Source organism: Crocodylus siamensis, chromosome 4 (genome assembly GCF_052110815.1).
Source record: "Crocodylus siamensis isolate JL-2025a chromosome 4, ASM5211081v1, whole genome shotgun sequence".
NCBI lineage: Eukaryota > Metazoa > Chordata > Crocodylia > Crocodylidae > Crocodylus > Crocodylus siamensis.
The window spans coordinates 13,011,806-13,033,681 of NC_143398.1; the positions used below are offsets into that span (position 1 = coordinate 13,011,806).

General features: G+C 43.3%; 1 protein-coding gene across 4 annotated transcripts in view; it reads right to left on the reverse strand.

The window, feature by feature from the left end:
• Positions 1-371: 371 nt before the first annotated feature.
• SEPHS1 (selenophosphate synthetase 1) overlaps positions 372-21,876 on the reverse strand; it is a 31,768-nt gene continuing 10,263 nt past the window's right edge. For all 4 annotated transcript variants that reach the window (XM_090041814.1, XM_090041810.1, XM_090041811.1 and 1 more), the window contains exons 4-9: positions 18,511-18,618; positions 17,562-17,716; positions 16,658-16,748; positions 11,383-11,482; positions 9,627-9,839; positions 372-2,391 (exon numbers count right to left, since the gene is read on the reverse strand). In XM_090041814.1, coding sequence (XP_089897940.1) covers positions 2,177-2,391; positions 9,627-9,839; positions 11,383-11,482; positions 16,658-16,748; positions 17,562-17,716; positions 18,511-18,618 — 882 coding nt within the window. In that variant the 3' untranslated portion in view covers positions 372-2,176. The remainder of the gene's footprint in view (positions 2,392-9,626; positions 9,840-11,382; positions 11,483-16,657; positions 16,749-17,561; positions 17,717-18,510; positions 18,619-21,876) is intronic.

Below are 21,876 nucleotides of genomic sequence, written 5' to 3' on the forward strand. Positions count from 1 at the left end.
CCGAGCCTTACTGTCTCATCCATTAAAATTTTTTTTTTTTTGCAAAGCATGAAATGCAAAATGACAGAAGTCACCTCTGATTTAGGTGCTTTCAAAAGATCTGAACTGCAGAACCCAACATTTCCATATACATCAATGGGATCATGCTTACCATTTCTACCGGCAGGGCCCATCTATCCCTAGTATCTTAATCTGAGCATATAAAACTTGAGGATGTGAAACTTGAAACACCTGAAGTCAGGTGCAAGTTTTCTAAAGTGGCCTATTCCTACCACTATTGAAATCAATGGGCATTTTGCCAAAGATGTCAGTGAGAACAACACTGAAACTTTAAGCCACTCCCTGAAGAACAATAAAGGTTCGAACACTAATGATTATAACAAACTTTATTTAAATTATTACTTAAAAAACTTCTTCTTGCTGATGGCCCCTGGACTAATTTCTTAAGAGTTACAGCAATCACACATTTTCTTCCTTCCCAGTCTGAATCTTAGGGAGTTAATCCTAGAGTCTGGTAAACCCATTTGAAGCAGTTCATTGAAACATACAGCAAGCTCTATGCAGCAAGAAACTGAAATGGTGTGCAAGTTTCACTCCTTCTGGAAGGTTATAGAGCACAGCTAAACCAATCAGATCCTCTTGGAACATTCAGTGGCAAACGGGGTCCAATTATACCGCTTAATGCTTTGTCAGAGAAGACTTGTAACTTTCAGGTGAAGAGCGTTCCAGATGGGATACTGATCAAGGAAGTCCCACGTAGCGATTTTACAGCAGGAGAGAACAGCTGACTTATGGATAAAAAGAACAAAAAACATCACAAAATCCATTGTTCCAAGTAAAAGGAAGAGACACTTCTAGGCAGTCAATTGACCCACAGGTCTGACATGCAGGCAAGTGATATATAAAAGGTGGTTACCTTGGACATAACAGCTTAGAAAACCTGCTTGTGGGGCGAGAGCAACCATTATCACCACCACCATGATTATTATTTAAAAAAATAATAATAATAATAATCAGGAAGGATTTTTCTTCCTTCAACCTGTATTTTAAGTAGAAATCAAAAAAGTTCATGCACTTATACAAGAGCAATAAAAAAAATTAAATATTTATTTGAATAACAAGCTTAAGTTCAAGCTGCAATGTTGGCAATGTAGATTTTTAAACACAGATCACAAAAGCGTGCACAAAAATGTATTTGAGCAAAGAACAAAATAATACTAAGAATTATACTAAACAGCTGCTGATTTTAAAGAAACAAAAATGGCTGGTAATCACTATACAAAATATAAAATGTATTAAACACTACCATCCACAGAACAGAGGTTTATTTTAGATTGATTATATTTAAAAAATGTGTAGTTAATTATATAGTGAATTGCAAATGAATATTATACAGTAATCCCCTTTTGGTCTGCTATACCTTGTTGCACTATAGCACATCCAATCACATTGCAAAAAAAGAGCAATTATTTCCCTCCTTACTATCAATAAAAAAACAATTATTGATAATACAGTAAATATTGTCAGGTCTACAAATAATGAAATTAAAAATTTCTCCTTCAACTCTGAAGCGCTTTCCATGCAAAGTCAGCACTTGTTCGTTTAACAGAGTGTGCTACCAAGCAGTGACCAGGGATGTAGATGCTCTTGGGTAAGACTAAACTTTACAAATCAAAGATTGGATTAATCATGCAACCCTCTCACTACTGGGTATAACCCAATGTGTCACTTCTCAATTTATTGCCTCTTCGGAATATCATTCAAGGCATCCAAAATTAGACTTATAATGATAAATATACATACAATGAAAGGACACAAACTGCTATTCGACACTACTACTGGTAATGTCTGTGCTACGTGAAAGCACCTTTAAAAAAAGCCTATGCGGCAAGAGATAAGTGTCTAAAGATTCAAAATGAATCAACAGTATTGGATAACAATATATTTCTCAACTCAGAAGCTGCCTCAAGATTAGGTGCATCTTCAGTTAATGTAACAGGAAAAAAAGGCAATGGATTTTATTTTATTAATTGTATCCACTCATAAACTGACCTAAGGCCACCAGATGTGCAGACACAATGAGTTTCTTTTTTTTTCTTTTTACAGTTCTTTAAATTGTAGGATGATAAAGGAATAGATCTATTTAAAAACAAAACAAATTGCTATTTTGTCTAGATTAAGAAGTGGCACCAGGTGTTGGGTTCACGTTTTGAGTGGCCACTTGCGGTGCAACTTCAATGATTCGTGGTTTATCTATAATTCTGGCAGTGCGGTTCCCCTTCTCTACGATCCCAATGATCCATGCTTGGTGACCCTCGCCGTACTTGGGAGATTTGATCTCAGCACAGAAACGTGCAGCCTGTTCACGTGGCAAACAGATGAGGAGGCCTCCTGAAAAGCAAAGGAATAAGCACGTTAGCTTCTCATTACATTTCTGCACCAAAATATTTTAGAGTCTGATCTTGCAATCTGTATATAGACTTCACTATGTTCTTTCAGAATAAGGAGAGCCACCTGCATGATCAAAGGCCAAGAGAGCAACTCTTATGAAGAGAGGCTGAGGGACATGGGACTCTTCATTCTGGAGAAGAGAAGGCTCAGGGGGGACTTGGTGGCAGCCTATAAGTACTTAAGGGGGGGTGCACCAGGATCTGGGAGAACAGTTGTTATCCCTTGGGGAGTACTGGTGAACAAGGTCTAAAGGCCACAAACGTCTGGAAGGCCGATTTAGACTGAACCTACGGAAAAACTTCTTTACAGTCCGAGTGTCTGGGGTCGGGAACAGACTCCCTGCAGAGGTGGTGCAAGCACCTACTCTGGACTCATTCAAATGGCATCTGAATGCTTATCTTTCAGGGGTCATTTGAACCCAGCAGACTTCCTGCCTATGGCAGGGGGCTGGACTTGACGATCTTACCTTCCAGCCCCTGATGTCTACGAATCTATGAAAAGGTCCAAGGGCCTAATTTCATAGGAGGAAATCCCCTGTGTTGCTAAATTCAAAAACATGTACTCTATTCAAACACTAGTGGAGAAATAACATGATATGGATAGCAAAAGATGTGCTGAAACACAACAGGGGGATTGCAAAACAACAGAATACGGAAACTCAACTCTGCCCCAAATTATATAAAATTAGTGTGAAAAGGGCCATATTCTAAATCCAATCACAAAATTTTCTCCCACAAAATATGCACCTTTTCCTCCAAAACTAGCCGGGGCAATTAGAATGTGTATTATATGCAGGGAATAGGGATCCCCACAAGTCTAAGAAGTTGGTGATGGGGAAACTGCAGCAGTTAACACCGCTTCCCTGCCACCAAATTTCTGGACTTGTGGGGAGCCCCTGACCAGACAACATGCCCTGTATGTTGGACTGGGCCAGAACATAGGGTCTAACCACGGTCAGAGCTAGCATGCAGCCCCAGACCTAGCATGCCAGATTAGGCCAACACACAAGGTCGGACCTTGCGCGCAGCCCCAAAACCAGTGGTACTGGATCAGCCAGCACGTGGGCTCAGTCCACAGCCCCCATTCAGAATGCAGGCCTGGCAGCAGGTTCTGGAGCAGGCTTTGCTTCCTAACTGCTGCTCATCAGTGATTTACCTGTACTACAAGTTAAGAATTTTAATTTTCTTAGAGTTGTCTTTCAAAACCAGACTGTGTATTAAATTGTGGGACGTGCTATATGTGAGAAAATACAGCATCTGCAATAAAGATGGGGCCTGGCTCACAACTAACCTGGCCGAATTCGAGGGAACCATTTCTGCAGCATGGTAATGTAGGAGGTGAGGAAATCTGGCAATAAGATATAAATCTGAGCCTGAAAACACCTCTCTCACAAGATTAGCCTCCCCGTTTTCAATGTATGGATAGCAGGTTTCCAATGTGTGGCCTTTCCTATTATATGTTACTAATTAAATAGGTTTTGAGGTTGACGCCATAGCAAAACAGTATACTTTCCACTCAGTTAATAAAAAAAAGAGAATCACCTTTCTTTCAAAAAATCAAATAGCACTGAAGAAGGATGATTTTGTACTGAAATTAGATTAGATCCATTTCCAGTGCTGTCAGCTAATTCCTTGGGCAAGCTAATTCACTTCTCTGTGCTTCTGTGTCTTATCACTAAGAAGTGGACTTAGATTTATCTAGACAATACCTCACTAATAGAGGTAAAGTAATCACACACTGTAGCACTTATTGCTTCAGTAAAAAAAATATATGTGCAGACTCCACTAATTAAACTTCACGGCATCCTATACTGCAAGCATACTGTATCATTCCAGTACATATAGCTGCCTCACCCCACTCTTTGGTAGTGAAAGTTAGGAATCCCCTCTTCTTGAAGATGCCTGAAGAATTTAGGCAATACAAATTATTTACTAAAAGTGGAATTTGGACAAATGCCAGGACCATCTGCCTATTACAAAGGGTCACGCTACCTTAGAAACCAAGAACTGTAAAAGCCACAGGTCTTGTGTGGGCAGCATCTGATGGTCAAATGTATCCAGGAGCACAGCACAGACCATCAAGACAACTGGATGTCAGTTCAGAGCTTTCTTTGTTCATAGGGCCGTAGGTTGTAGCCGTGTTGGTCTAAGGACATAGGCAGATAAGGCTCTTTGGGTAAATCTAGTATCTTTTACTAGACCAACTGAAATAGCTGGAAAAATTGTTCTTTGCAAGTTCATAGGGAGTTTCTTGGAGACCATAAGGATAGTGTTGACCTGACCCTGGGTTAGCCTGTATGAAGCGCGGCTTCGTAGAGTTACACCTGCAAGCTGCTAACATGTAGTTTTTTGAGTGCACCAGTTACCTTCAAGCTACTCTTCTCATGATAACAGTAAGGGAAAGGAACTGCCCAATTTAAAGTATCAAAAAAGCAGCAGCTTTTGAACAATGGTAAATTAAAAAGAAGGGAAAAAAGCATAAGGACCCTACAGCGAAGTGTGATGTAGACTGAAGCATTTCAGTCATCTGTAGTTTGCACCTCAAAAAGCTGTTAAGACAGAGGCATGAGGGAATAAGGGGAGGAAAGGGGCATACCTCTTATCAGAAACAACAAAAGCAAGAAGATGCAACACAAAATGGTGTTTAAGTGACTCCAAATGTAAAAGGACGCCACCAACTCCTGGTGGAATGAACTACTACCACGGCGGTCTCTGGTAGACAAAATGGGTCCGGAAACTCATAAGTAGTAGTAAGTAATGTAAAGTAAAGTAGTAAAGTAACTTGAATATCAATCAGACGGAAGGGAAGAGAGGTGGAAAAACAGAAAGTAAGAGAAAGTAACCTACAATCATCCATTTTTTCCTCAGTCCTTCCTGTTAACCACTTTTCTTGCTCTTTGACACTGATGATGAGTTTGCTGTTATGCCCTTTAGAAACAGAAATGTCCTACATTAATTGCTAACCACAAGTTTCTACACCAAACTGTTCTCCTCTGACCACTGTAACCCCACAGTTCTACCAAATATGCATCAACAACCTCTAATGAAAGGGTTGGGTTACTGGTCATTACTAGCAGGACTCATATATATATGGCAGAGTTATAATTATGCCATTCTAGCAATGCCAGTCATGCTTTGACAGCCATACAGCTTGCAACGGCAGTGTTAGACTGCACAGTCGTTGGGTATTCAGGGCATAGGAGTTGCAAGAGATTCCTGCCCCCACCCACATCACTTTGCATGTGTGCAGATGGAGTCCTCACTGTCACTACCTGAAGTTTCTGCCACTTGGAGGTCAGGTTACCACCAAGTGTAGCGCTGCCTTGAGACTATTCAGAAGCTGCAGCTGGTGTCTGCTTGCTAAAGCTGTATTTCGTACAGGAGGCAAGCTTCACCAGATCCAAGAGAACTGTACTGACTTCCATTTGATTTTGGGATAATGTCTAAAGGTACTGGACTGTGACCCGTTATCATTCTCTCTCCCCCTTAGCAGTTGTGATCAGCTGAGGGGCCACCGCTGAGAACGACATGATGTAAGATTGCCGGCTGAGTGCTCGAAGCAAGCAGTTCTCAATTCTGCTTCAGAAATTCTAGGCCCGAAAGGCTACAGGATTTGGTAACTGCCTTGGCTTGGGACTAATTCCTTAAGACAGGTTTTGCCCTGTGCTCACATTTAAGTTTTAGCCAGAAAGCTGGATAGATGCAATTCCACAAACAAGACAAACCCACAGGCTGAGAATGAATGGGGCCATGCAAAGATATACAAAGGAGATGAAATTAAGGGAAACAGAACCAGAAACATCTTCCTTACAGTGAACTCTCCTAAACTGTCCTCATACAAATTTTTTGAGGAACTTGCACAGAACATTTAAAATTAGAATAGCCATAAAGCATTTAGATATACAGTATAACCGTATAAATCCAGCATGCTCGGGACCAAGCACCTGCTGGAAATGTGAAAATTCCAGTTTTTTGAAACTGGAGCAGCAGCCAGTCGTGGAGTTGGGCGAGGTGGGGGGGAAGTGACAGCTGGTCCCAGAGCTGCAGCCACACATGGAGCAGGGTTGTGGCTGGTGGTGGCAGCCGCCACATGCAAGCTTCCCCCTCTGTGTCGGGGGGGGGGGGGGCAGTGGGGGAGCAGCAGCCAGTCCTGGAACAGCGGCTGCACATGGAGCAGTGGCGCAGGGTGGTGGATGGCAGCCGCAGCATGTAAGCTTCCCCCTCTGTGTCCGGGGGAGCAGAGGGGAAAGCTTAAAAAGTGCCAGATTTTTGAGATCCGGATTTATGAGGTTATACTGTACTATAATAAACAATGGCAGGCAAGCCACAAATTAACCCTGCACCCTCCTGGAGTGCCACTCTGATCCCCCCTTCCCCTGCACAATCTGCTGCTCTGCTTTCTGCCCCATCTGCTACTGTGCTTCCTGTTCCCTCTCTGATCTGTCACATGCCACACGCATTGGCTGCCCATGCCATTTGTGACACCCATGCCACAGGCTGGCCACCCCTGGACTAGATGACCAAACAGACGAGATGTATGACTGGTGGAGTTTGCACACCGGGTAGCAGAGAAGCTGAAAGGGTTTGTGTACAGGGATGCCAAAATGGAGGTAGTGAGTCTCGAGGCTCCGGCTGCGTGGAGTGGAGCAGGGGCATGGGCACAACACGAGGTGTTGGTCAGCAAGCAACCTCCCTTGACCCTGAAACTGCCACAGCCTCATGTGGAGGATGAGGTTGACAAGGAGATGCCTGTCCTGACTCCGCTCAGGGTGACCCAGGAGCCTTGAGCCACCTCTGCTTCCATTCTGATTCTCCCTTTCCTGAGCATCTGGGGTTCAAGACCCTGTTACCCCACCCATAGTTACTCTACTGGAACTGATATTTCTATTCACAATTTATAAATCAAGCTGTTCCACACTGGAAAAACAATGCCTTGGTCTTTAATGCATTACAATCTCTTTAGAGCAAGTTCTTTGTGACTTGCCTGCTGTACTCTACCAGATACATTCTTTTTGCAAAATGCAGTTAAGGATGTAATATTTCTGGCACTTGAAACAAAAAAGGACAAAGGATAACTGCTCCAGCTTTCTTGCATGCAATCCTTACCATGACAGAACAGCAACAACAACCACAGTCAAATCTGTGCCTTCTGTAACACTGATCACACCAAAGTCTATGAATATCTAGAAGACTGGAAAGGGATATTCTAGCAATATCCAGATGTTAATGGTAAATAACTGTGGAGAAGCCATTTGAGAGCAATTTAGAGATTAAAAGGCACACTTCCTGCTTATGAGTCACCTAATTAAGGGCTGTCTAAATTCTGAGGGGCTGAGGGCTGTGTGGGCATCCACCCTTGCTATACCATGCCAGCTGCACCTTGTCATGGGTGCATCCCTCCCCACAACTTGCTGTGCCACACTGGCTCTCCCATGCCATGCTGTGTGGGGTCCTCAGGTTGCTAGCTCCCTCAGCCTGGCAGGCTGTAGAAGCAGGAGGATGAACTCTGGTGGCAGCAGGAGCGCAATGGAAGAAGTGGCACCCAGACTGGGGGCGGGGGCACCCCACTGCTGATTAACCCTTTGGGGGCCAGATGCAGTCTGTAGGCCACTAGCTGGATATCCCTTACCTAATTAATTTTCCAGAGTTTCATCTTTTCCTTTTCTTGCACTGGCATACCTGTAACTATGCTATTTTCCATTCTTTCTAGGAAAAGTACGTGCTGACCCAAGATGTGGGATGGACAATTTTGAAGACTTAAGTTCTCTATTCACTAACCAGGTCCAGGGAGCTATAACGAAGTAGACTTCTGGATAACACTGCAGTGGACCTGAAGGATCACTTTGAAGTCTCTGTAGCTGTAACCATCATTTATGGTGGCATTTGTTACACAGACATCTGAGCACTAAGAACTGGATGGAGACTAGTAAACTCACTCAACATACAACCAGATTCTCAGCTGTTTAAAAGGGTTCACATTTTTGACAAGCCTGATCATACAGTCTCCGTGGTATACAGTTTCTGATTAAATACAGATAGCTAAGGGACAATTCAACGAATCACAGTAAATTGTATAATCACTCAGGGAGATGCTTATGGCTCTCCCTGCAATCCTCCTTTCCAGATTTTCACACTCTGCTTTGCTTTGGGATTGGGGAGGGTGGTGTTCTTCTGTGTTGTGTGTTGCAGAAATCTTAGCTAACAGTTTTGGAGAGAGACAGGCAGGGATAAAAACCACACTGAGGAAAGAAGATGAAGAGACAAAAAGAGCAGATCAGGAAGAAATGCGGCAAACAATTTTGGAAGAGCAATGCTCTTATTCCAAGGGGCTAGATATGTTGGAATTAACAACAAACTAGGGAGCCATTCACCTCTGTCTCCAAATGAAACCATAGGAAGCAGGGAGCCATAGCTGCTGTCAACTGATGCTGCTTAGAGGGACATGTGAAATGAGTTATTAGCCTATTAAATGAGTGCAAACACAACCAACACACAAACACACACACATCACAACGACAACTAGTATTTTTTGACAGACTCTAGAGACCAAGTATTGATCACTATTTAGAGAACAAATTCCGTTTTTATGGCTAGGGACAATCCCTCCAAATCAGGCTGGGACACACCAGAAGATAATGAGGGAATAAATGTATATTGTTTGCATCCATGCTGTCGATAGGGAAAAAGGTTTGGACCCCAAATCATGAAGTGTAGCATTAAAATCCACATACATTTCCAATGGAAAAAGTGACTTGATTGGCAACCATCCTGTGGGCAATTTTACTTTTGAGAAAACAAATTGTTGCCTGTGCTACGCCGGGCACACACTCAGTACTGTATTCCGTAGTGGACATTTCAGAAAACAAGTTTTTAAAAAAATTCAGATCTTGGAAATGTGAAATGTTCCAGATGTTCCATTCTGGAGGTTTTATAATATATAATGTCTCATAAGGAAGAAGTGAGACAATCAAAATAGCTTGGTGGTTTGGAGACCAGGCTAAAAAAATTAATAAATAAACAAATAAAAATAATTGTGAACAGTTGCATGGCTAATGCTCACTAGTTTGGTGGCATCCTAAGCCAACTGTGCTTCAAAAAAATGCAACATATGGTGTTCATGGCTGTGCCTTTCGTCCTGTTAAATTCAAATGGGGAAAAAAAAATTAGGTCACTCACCTGAAGTCTCAGGACAGGTACCATGCATGAGTCCAAACATATTGCCACACGCCTTGCTAACTGCAGCCATCTTGGCTAGGACGGGGAGGTTATGAATAACAAAGGACACCTCATTTCGTTGCTGTTTGGCTAAGTTCTGTGCATGCCCCAGAATACCAAATCCTGTGATATCTGTAGCTGCATGTGCATTAAAAGTGTGCATTAGTCCAGCAGCTGAAAGAGACCAAAAACAAAAACAAAAAAAACAAAAACAAAAAATCAGGGAAAGTAAGATTTAGGAATGCCACAAATCAAAATGGAGTTGCACACCTTTTAAATAACCACCTACCCTCCCAATAAGAGCTACAAATCCTTTACATTTTCCAATGTGAAAGTCAATTAAAACATTAGATCACCTGAAATTCACAGGTACTGCATAGATTCCTTTTGAAAGTGACATTTATGTTGTTTTTAACATATTACACTGAAAATCCTCTATCATGTCAAATGCTTAAATAAGGTAAATTTAAGAGCCTGTTTTACTAACATGTCTTACTTATGCATATTAGTAGTCTGAAAAGCTGGAACTAAATCTCGATCCAAACTTTCCTCAAATTTTGGAACAGACGCATCATGAGTTAACAGTTTCAGTTTGACCTACTAGTTGCAAATTTCAGTCAGATTAGGTTATTCCCTTCCCCCAACACCTTTTTATTCTTTTAAAGACTTTTGATTTGGGATCTGCAGATTGTATTAAAGAAGAGGGGAAAAGAGGCAAAGACATAGACAGGCAGAATCAACTCCATAATGCTCCAGCCTCCCCACTGAGGCATTCAAGGAATTCTTGAGCATATGCAACTGCTGAGCTCCTGGCTGGGGGAAAAAGACACCTCCATACGAGGACAAGAGCTCTAGTTAAAGAACATTTAAATGTTAAACGTGACCTGCAAAAGAGAGTAGTAAAAAAAACCAAAAACGTTTCCACTTTTTTTTGGGGGGGTTCTTTCTGATCTACAAACAAGACCTGAAAGAGCTCTTTTGCACCAAAAAACAGGTCATCTTTTTTTCCCTGGAAGATGATGTGAAAGAATGAAAGTCTAGTAAGACGACATAACAAGTACCATGTGAAACCTGAACAAACGAGAGAGTTTTTTAAAAACACCTCGGCCCCTTCAATTAAGGGCTAAGGAAAATGCCAAATTCAATTCCCTGTTCTTTCAAAGGGACCTCCAACAAAGAGAGAGAAGTCATGGCTTGACACTTTCCCCCCCCTGCTTTCTACCATAGAAGAAAAGAAACTACACGCTACTTTTTCAGCAGGAGTGAAGAGGGGGGAGAGGAAAGAAAATGAAAGGAGAACATAGGGGAAAAAAAAACAGCCACAAAATCTTGAATTCAAAGCGAAAAAAAAAAAAAAGAGAGATGTAAAAGTTTTTTGTGAAAATAAAAATCTTATAGTTAACCTGCCCTGCCTTCAAGAGCAGAGAGAGAGAGAGAGAAAAAAGGAAAAAATACAATCTCTCTCATTAAAATCTGTACCAACTCACATCACTTCACCCACATGAGGCATAATCATCTCCAGCAACATTTGTGCCTTTACTTTGTAATTAAGAGTATGTTTGGTTTTTAATTTCCTTGTTTCACATGTACTGAATAAAAGAAAGATGGGGGTGTTGGTGGGAAGATGAGCTGATGTAGCTTATTTCACCATGGCAGACAGCTGAAATTAAATGTGGATTGAAAACAAAATCAACACACACACTTCTCCTGTTCTCACCTGTTCTGTTGAGCCTTGCCATATTCATCATTGCCTCCTGGTATGCTAGCTCTACATCTTCTTGCGTTACCACCAGTTTGATTTTATTCCACTTTTCTGGCTAATGGATGGAAGAAAAAAAGAAAGAGACATTCTGTTTTCTTAGTTTTGCGGATGCATAGTTTAAAGCGCATCCAAAATTTATGAAAAACTCTTAGTCTAGGATGTATTTACACTTTTGTGATACTTAGGTTTGTTTTAGAAGGCTCAAGTTTTAAAGTTAAAATATTGTAACTATGAGCATGTTAATAACAATAGTAAAACTATTGTCTGTAGGTTTGCAGAAATATAAAAAAAAACAAACTTGTTTTATACTTGATTATCCTTTTGTACCTAGATATTGCAGGTAATTAAAAAATATATCACATGTAGCATTAGTGCTCTACAAAACAGACAGGTTGGGCTAACCTGCTCTGTAAACACCACCCTGGTTGAAAAAGCAGGACCAAAAGCAATGGCTCTCAAACTGGTTTGGGTAACAGACCATTTTAAAGTGTATTCTACCGCTGCTGCATACCCCTATGATTGTGTGTTACAGAAAATAAAGTACCGCTATGTCACTACAATCAAACTGTGGCCTCTGCAATGGCTGTTTAATTGTTCTTAGCTTTTCCTTCCTTCCCCTCCTTTTATATTCTGCTTTTTCTTCTTCTGCTCTCATACCTTCGATGGTTTTCACTAAGCACAGCAGTTTAAGAAACACTGGCAGAAGAGAGAGGAACTTTTTAGCATACCCTGAAACAAACCCAAGCTCTTTTGGACAAAGAAAAGGAATGATTCCTAATCTTGTGTCTAGGAACACTCCATTGGTAAACAAGCTCCACTCCAAGAGATGAATGCTGCAGGGCACAGCACATTCTCCAGCTAGTGAACTACAATCACAGACATCCTGTAAGTTTGATTGGGCTTTTAAAGCTACCTTCCTTTCCCCGCCCCCAGGGTCTTCAGGGAGTCACTCCATCTTCCGCCCCTTTCTAATATCACATGCTAACAACAAATGGTATTTATATGAGCCTTTCATCCTAAATGATCCCAGAACACCTGGTGAAATGAGTGAAACAGTCAAACAGAGACAACGCTTTCATGACTGAAATGACAGATACCACCTCTAGGAAAAAAATAAATAAATAAAAATCAGTTTTACAGCTCAGAGCAGCGCTACAAAACAGACAGATGATGGGAAGGGGGAAACATTGTTTTTCAGTTGCATAAGCAGGACAGGGGACTGAAGCAGACAGAAATATAACTTTCCTAGACAGAGTTTAGCTGGGATCATCACTTCTTATAAGCAATATTTGAATAACCATTTAGCATTAACCAGCATCTGAAGGAGGGTACTTCTAATAGAATCCTCCCTCTTACACAGGGGTGGGCAGTTATTTGGACCTGGGGCCACATAAGGAGTTTTGATGAGCTGTGGCAGGCTGGGTCAGTCCCCTGCCTCCCTCTCACAACAAGTCACCAAATCTCCCTATGTGGGATAGGGTTATGGGCAGGTGGGGATCACTGTTTAGGACCAGGATGGGCAAAAAAGGCCAGGATCATGGGGCCATGAGAGCATGGGGCTGGAGTCAAGCTGCAATCTGCTCCCTGCATGCCCCCTGTCCTGTGGTGAGGATGTGCATTTGCATGGGGGGGCAGGAGAGCAGGTGGACTGCCTGGGAGCTAGGTCCCAGAAGCTGGCTGGGGGTGAGGGGAGGGAGGAGGCATGTGCAGCATAGCTTGTCCAGGTGGTGTGGTCCTCTGCATGGGGCCAAGCCCTACCTGGCACAGCCCTTGCCACATTTTAGCTCGCGCCTGCTGGTCTGGCCCCAACCAGCATGCACAGCTTACAGGCGGGGCTGCTCCCAGTGCAGCTGCAGCCACCACCCGGGTGCTGTTTGGTTTCCCCTCACCTCCAGTTGTGGCTCCTTCTCCTGCTTCAGCTGGGTGACTCCTGCCCCAGCGTGCAGGGCTCTGGCTCCAGCTGCTGGCTGGCTGCCTTCCATCCACTCTGCCTGCCTGGGACAGAGAGCTGAGTGGGTGGAAAGCAACTGGGAGCTTCAGCCAGGTTGCTCCTGCCCCAGCATACGGGGCTCCAGCTCCAAGGTTGCCTTCCATGCACCCAGTGTGGGTGTGCAGAGCGGGTGGAAGGCATCTGGTCAGGAGCCCCATGTGCTGGGGTAGGAGTTGCTCAGCTGAAGCTTCCTCCCCACTCAGAGTAGCACAGCAGGACCAGGAGGAGCCGCTGCTGGAGTTCTCTGCTTAACACCTTCCTTTTTATCTTTGCCTACAAGTGACAAAGCCTACTCATATTTCTTTAATACAGCATCCTTTCACAGGCTAATCCCTGTAGCCAGGCTTTGGAAAAGCTTTTGAGTATTTCTGGACCATATTTAATATTTTAAACTTACTTTCTTACTCTGCCATCTCCTCTACATTCAAGTCTTACCTTCTCAACTATATCAAAGTTGTTGTACCATGTACATACACACCCCCACACACACACCCCCGCCCCCACACACTCTCTCTCTCAAATATTTTCCATTACAAAGCCATACATACCCCTTCAGAAACTAGATATGTATGCGACTATGTATATGATAGGTAGTATTATAGCTTTGGTTTCTCTCCTTCCACAAAAGAAGCCACAATATTGGTGTATCCTCAACAAAATTTTTCTACCATAGAATCAGAAATTATACACTGTTTACATGCAGCAAGAGGATTGATTTCATTTCTGCCTCTGTTTTTCACAATAGAAAGTGCTCTGCTTGACAGTCAAGGGAAATTAGAAATGCTTGAATTATGTAGAAATTCAGAATATCCTTAATTTGCAAGTCTGTATGTCAGTGAAACAAGAGATGTGAAAAGAAGTTAGATTATGCTCAAAACAAACTACAATGAAGAACATTTAGCTATTCCTCAAAGATTTTCAGAGTCTTTTCTAAGGCCCCAATCCTGCCAGCTAATTGGCAAGGGTAAAACTTTGATGTTGAAAAGATTAATTTATTAAATGAGACCTTCACTGATAAACAAAAACTATCTTTTTTTAACAGGCTATATTTCAAATTTGATGTAGACTTTTTAGAGAAAGGTTTCTTTCCCACTTTTTGCTAGATTGATGGAAGCAGAATTCATCTGATAATTTAGTGGCCGACAGCCAAAACAAAGCAGGTTCCAGCTCACCCTTCTGTGAGACTACTGGCTCTGCAGTCCCAACAGTAGTTAAGATGCATCTTTTTAAAATGTAAGCTGAAGAGTTGCAATTTTGAAAATGCATGCAGAGCCAAACAACATAAGCAGATGCCAGGTTTACAATCACTTTTCAGTTCGGTAGCTTCACTTTTGCCTAAAGTAACAGATGGAAATACTTCTGTGTACACAATGCAACTAGAGATATTTTACTTAACTCAGTGTAATGGGCATGGAATATAGAAATATTTCCACGTGCATGTGGGTAGCGTGAGGTAAAATCTTGGCCTCAGTGAAGCTGACTTTAAAGGTAACAGAGAGGCAGTTAACCATGTTAGAAGTCAGGCAGAAGGTTGGGTAGATTTTCGCCCTATAGACTTGTGAGAGCCCTGCAGGGGAAGTGATGTTGAGGGGTAACCAACATGGGGTCTTGCCAGGCCGATCCTGCCTGATTAACTTGATCTCTTTCTATGACCACGTAACAAAGAGCTTAGATGGGAAGGAGGAAGTCGATGTTATCTTCTTGGACTTCCAGAAGGCCTTCGACACAATGTCCCACCCAATTCTGGTGGGCAAGCTGAAGGACTGCGGCATTGCCGAATGCACGGTCACATGGGTGGCAAACTGGCTTCAGAGGCGCACCCAGAGGGTGGTGGTAGATGGGTCGATGTCGACCTGGGAGGGTGTGGGCAGCGGAGTCCCCCAGGGCTCAGTCCTTGGGCTGGTGCTGTTCAACATCTTCATTAGCGACCTGGACGGGGGTGTGGAGAGCACCCTGTTCAAGTTCACTGACGACACCAAGCTGTAGGGTAAAGTGAATACACCGGCAGGCAGGGACCGCATCCAGGCAGACCTGGATAGGTTGGAGAAGTAGGCGGATCTGAACAGGATGCGGTTCAACAAGGACAAATACAGAGTGCTGCACCTGGGGAGAAGGCTGGTTATAGGTTAGGGGCTACCCCTCTTGGCAGCACAGAGGCAGAGAGGGATCTTGGAGTCAGGACTGACTCCAGGATGAATATGAGTTGCCAACACGACGAAGCAATAGGCAGAGCCAACTGCACCCTGTCGTGCATCAACAGGGGCATCACTAACAGGTCCAGAGAGGTCTTGCTCCCCCTCTATGCGGTGCTGGTCAGGCTGCAGCTGGAGTACTGTGTCCAGTTCTGGGCGCCGTACTTCAAGAAGGACGTGGAGACCCTAGAGAGGGTCCAGAGGAGGCCACTTGTATGGTTGGGGGCCTCTGTGGCCAGCCCTATGAGGAGAGGCTGAGGGACCTGAATCTCTTCAGTCTCTGCAAGAGGAGACTGAGGGGGGATCTTGTTTGCCTACCACCTTATCAGGGGCCACCAGCAGGGACTCGGGGAAAGTCTGTTCACCAGGGCCCCCCTTGGGAGTCACCAGGAACAATGGCCACAAGCTGAGGGAGGATAGGTTTAGGTTAGATATTAGGAAGAACTACTTCACGGTAAGGGTGGCCAGAGCCTGGAATAGGCTTCCCAGAGAGGTGGTGCTCTCACCTTCCCTGGAGATCTTCAAGAGGAGATTGGATAGGCACCTGGCTGGGGTCTTATGACCCCTCCCACCCCCAGTGCTCATTCCTGCCCATGGCAGGGGGTTGGACTCGATGATCTGTCTAGGTCCCTTCCCACCCATTGATTCTATGACTTAGTCAGACATGTGTAAGCTTTCCTAAGCAGCAGCTTCTTTCATTGGATTCTGAGACGGCATCTGATGAAGTTAGCTGTTGCTTATAAAAGCTTATGTACCTCTAATTTAGGTAATCTGTAAACTATAATCTACCCTACCTTCCACCTGACTTCTAACATGGTTAACTGCACAGAGGTAAAGGCAACTTCACTCATAATGCCAGTCTAGATGAGTTCCTGAAGTCCATTTCAGCCATACTTTTCTATGATTCTGTGATGCAGAGCCGGAAAGGGGACTGACACACAGCAATCCTCTTCCGCGTTTGTTATGCTACTGAACATTCCCACTTCAAAATACTGTTGCCCATGACAGCTGCCAGGATGGTTTTCCCCATTCTTTGCAGTTTACTCACAATATCTAGCCACTGGTGGACAGCTACAGCCACTTGTGTTCCCAAGGGTTTAGTTAATACAAGTACATCTCCTGGCACTGCATTGTCTGGCCTGCAAACGGAATAAAATCCAACATTAAACAGGAACATTTGGAAATTATGCTTTCACAAACTTATATATTCAATTTTACTTAAAAGGCAGTTTTTTAAAATAAATACAGCATATCCCAGCAGGGTTTGCTGCTATGGGATATGACTAAGTAAGCACCATGTGAATATATTAAAAGGAAGACTAGATCTTTTAATATCAGCACCTGCAGTTCCAAAAAAGTCATGCATCTCTTCTATTAAAGTTACTAGCTATACTAGTTGGGAGGGAGGGGGAGAGAGAGAGAAAGAAAAACACTCTGTCTCAGTCCTCAGAAATAAAAGCATGAGCTAATCACCAGCTGGGGTCAGAAAGAAATTCCTTCACACAGTATTACATGCCACAGTATGGCATTCTAACAATGTGTTTTCTTACCTAGCTGGAAAGCTGTAAGCAGGACTATGGTCTTACAATTCTCATGTTCTTAACTATAATTAATATGGCAGCTGACATGCTTTAAAAACAACTGACACCCCAAGCAGTGTTTAAGGACCCCAAATTAATGTTCAGATTTAAAGGTTAGAAAGCTTAAATCTGCCCCTTCTTGAAGGACCAGACAAATAAGCACAACACAAGAGAACGGGAACTTTTTAAAAGAAAGCCAGCCAGTACAAGAAAGATGTTGCTTCTGGTACCACTGTAGCCAAGTATTGAGAACAAAGAAAGCGGAGAAGATATAATTTAAATTTGTGAGAAGTTACAAAAAAGAACACAACATAATATTAAAATGTGACATGCTGACAGTGTCCTGGGATTCTGTTCTGTAATTTAACTTACATTATGAATTCATTAGGCTGACAGACTGTTGTGGCCACTCCTCCAAGAACAATCCAAGGATTTAACACTGTTTGGCCACCGGTCACAGAAGTCCCTGCCTCTTCTGCTGCATCTTTGAAGCCCTGGATAATTAGAGGCATCACTTTGTCCCTTTCCTAGAGATCAAAACACAAAAGGTCAGAGTCTCACATAAGCACGGTCTAACTCAGTTAGAAAAACAGGATCAGGGCATAAGAAACTCAAGTCTGTTTCCCCCAAAGTCAAAGAAAAACCCCATTTCCACAGAAGGTGGGGGAAGCCCTAGAAAGACATTAGCTTCCGCATTCTGGCATTCCCATACTGTCCGTTTCAGAACTCCTTGGAAAATGTTGCAGAAGCATCTGCAAATGTAATGCAGGAGGTAAAGGAACTGAGATATGAAACAAGGATTACAGATCCAAATCCCTACCTCCTCTGCATCTCAGGGTCCCATGCAACTAAGCAACCCACTGCGTTTTGTGTTATTTCTTTCTCCAAAATGGTGGCCCTTTTCTGCATAGCCACAGGTGCCAGAAGTTTCCAAATTCCAACTCACGTTCTTCTGCATCAGGTCTGGATTGCTTCAAAGGACACATCACAGCAATCGGCACAAAGGATTGCAGGATCTATCCAGGTTCTTCAGCCACACTTATCAACACTGCATTCGAGTGCTGTTCCATACCTTACGGCTCTACTGCAGAAACAGGAGCACCATTTTGGAGATGACCTGCCACAGAAGAGCTGTTCAGGACCAGGCTGCTGGCAAACAACCTCAGAATTCCTGCCATGATGCAAGTAATAGGCTCTTTGGAATGGTACCTTGTAAGATCTCCCCTTTACCGCTGTTTGAAAAGGCTAACATTTAAGGCGACACCTTAATGTATAGTTGCTTGGGTCTATTTCTCATAACAGCAAGCACCACGGATCTTACCCTGTCCGTCATTTTATTACTGATTCCAAGGAGCATCAACATGTTGTCACACTCTGTGACCCCCATGGCATAAAGGTCACTTAGGACATTGGCACAGGCTATGCGTCCCTGGAAAAAAAAAAAAATCCAGATCAAAATTTCCATACATTCAGACAAATGTTTCACATAAACAGGATAATCCTGGCAGGAAGCGTTGAGAGGAAGACAATAAAACCAGCATGTTTTTTGCTGCACATGCCTGCTACCTGCCTGAACACTGAGTCAGATCACATTTTAATGACAGAGAGACAGATTTCCAGCTGACTTAAATCAACAGAGCTCCATCAACTTCAGTCCAGTCCAATGCAGCAGGATCTTATTTATATGGTTTGTACACCGCCCTTCCCAACAAAGGCTTAGGGAGGTTTACAAGAGAACAGAACTTCAAAGGGGAACGAGAATACACTGAACAATGTTTTGGCCCAGCTTTGTTTGCTAAAGGCCTGCCCAAATAAGAATGGCTTGATTTCAATGGATTTCTAGAATGACAATTTGCACTAGCCAAGGATCTACTCCAAGATGTTTATATTGCAGTGTACTCCTGTTCGCCCTACAGAAACAGGATAATTGTGAGCTGAAGTCCTTGTGCATTGCCACAGAACTGTTTTCTAAGGCCATGTTTACACTGGCAAGTTTTCCTGCCAGACTTCTGGCAGACACTTGCAGCTGCTGACACTGCTGTAGAACTGCCACACATGCACTTAGCTGTTTTTGCTGGTGCCACAAGTCCTTCCTGAGTGCAGTTGTGCTGGTGTAAGGCACAGTGCATTGCGGGTAGAAGCCCAGGGCTTACAGAGGCTCACATGACTGTTGTTGGAGAGCACACTCTACATCTCTGCCAACAACTATAGATTGTCTGAGGGCATGCACCATTCAGGAAGGCTTTCCTTGCTAGAAAGGTTGGCTTTTGCCAGCATGTGTGGCCGCATGTAAATCTACGGAAACAAGACGTAACTTCTGTTGACAAAATTTTGTAGCTTAGTCCTGGTTTAAATTCTATCAGCTACAACTGAAGATAATGGTAAAGATACCATTCAAGGCATAACAATTATACAGATTTAAGCTGAAGACTAAATTAGCCTGAAAAGCAGGTTTTGGCATAAAGAGAAGAACACAGCAAGAAGACAGTGAGCTCCCTGATGTGGGAACATGGATGAATATGCCAAGGGTATGGACACACAATACAAACACTTTGGTGTAATTTAATCTGGAGGTTACTCTGTAGGAGGACCTACAAATGGCCCTTAGCTGCTTTTCTCAAGCATACCAGCACTTGGGACTGACCCTTAACATCAGAAAAACAAAGGTGCTTCACCAGCCTGTTCCAGGCCAATCAACGCCCCCGGCAAAGATCCTCATTGACGGACTGGAGCCGGAGAACACTGAACACTGCATATCACAGCAGCCATCTCTCAAAGGTGGACACCTTCAACGAGGAGATCCAGTATATGCTTGGAGCGAGGGGGCTGGACCCGACGATCTGCAAGGTCCCTTCCAGCCCCCTATACAAATCTACAGGATTCAATGTGCCAGCTCTGCCTTCAGAAGACTGTCTCATCATATGTTCAATGATCACAACATCAGGACTCAAAAAAAGCTCCAACTCTTCTCTACGGCTGTGAAGCTTTGGTAATCTGTAGGGACCACCTGAAAAGCCTGGGGCGCCTTCACCACCTCCGGAAGATCCTTTGCGTAAAGTGGGAGGATTGTCGCACAAAAGCCAGTGTCCTCACCATCCGCATGGAAACACCGATTATTCAACATCAGTGGTGGTGGACAGGGCATTGTGTGCACATACCTGCTGTACATTTACCAAAACAACTGCTATACTCCCAACTCAGCCAAGGACAAAGGACACATAGGAGTCAGAGGAAACACTTCAAGGACATCCTCAAGGTGAACATTATGTGGCATTGACACCACAAATCGGGAAAAACTACCTGGGGCAAAGCCTTATGAGAGAAGGTACATCTTGTTTTGAGGAAAACTGTCTCACCCTGGAGGCAGAAAAATGGCAGAAACAGAAGGAAGAAAAGGAGACTGAGAAATCTGCAGTTCAACCCTCCCTTTAACCACCACTTGTAGTATCTGTCAGAGTCTGTGGCTCTAGGATCGACCTTCTTAGCCATCAACGGACTGATCGACAACCCTTTCCTTGACCCGTTGGAGTGATCGCCACCACTGACAACTCTGTTGCAAGTTTACTCCTTTGTGGGCATGTTTACTACACATTCATTAATGTGCCGTAATTACGGTGCATTAAGTTTAGTACCTGTAATGATGGGTACTAAGTGTGCGGTAATCAGCGGTACTGCGCATTAGCACAAATGAACGTTTTTTTAGTGGAGTTAATGCACATTAGACTAAATCTGCTGTGCATTAGTGTATTAGCATAGGTTTTGCCCACCACACTATGAGCAGTAGACTGTTTTCTATGGACTAAGCGTCTCGTGTAGATGTGCCCGTAACATGCAGACATATAACCAACTCCAGCTAGCCATGTGCCCCTTGGGTGGGCAGGGCAGCAGGTAATGGCCTGTTTGTACCGAGTAAACGCACCCTGGAATGAAAGCAACTGGAGGAGTGGACACGTGACACTTACTCTGTAGTAAGTAACCTTGGGGTGAAATTATTATGTTTCTCCCACAAATAACTTTACCTATGAAAAGAGAAACTCGTTCCACTGGAATGCTGTGTATAGTGCGCCTACTTCAGTTGTATCATGGAGTAAAGTCAGTTTTCTACACAGTAACAGTATCATGCATCCACACTCTTAGCTCTCTAATGTGTGCTCAAAAATTATGCCAAATGTGTGTCTGTGTGCGTAAGAAAAAAGATATACAAGCCAAATTCTGTTCAGTCATGCTAATGTAAATCTGGAGTTACTCCCCAAACTTTACTGAAGTTACTGTGAGCTTGTGTCTATGGAGATGGGAATAAAATATGGCCTTATGGTTTTAATCTGCATTTTCACTGCAAAGCTCAACACAATCAAAGAACTGCTGAGCATATTTAAGCAAAACAGTTTGGACCAAAGGAAAACAAAACCAAAAAAATCCTTTGTTTCGTTTGCTAGGAAAGGTTCGAGGAAACTTTTTTTTTGCGGTGCTGAAGTGTTGTAGCTGTGATGGTCCAGGAAACGTGCAGAAAGCAAGGATTTCTGTGGGTCATCTCTTTTACTGAACCAATGGAATGGTTCGGATAGACTTATACAAGCTTTTGAGTACCACAGCACCACCCCTGAAACGTGAAGAAGGGTAGTGTGGTACAAAAGCTTGTTGAAGTTTATTGAACTAACTGCATGGTTGAAACAAAAGATATCACCCA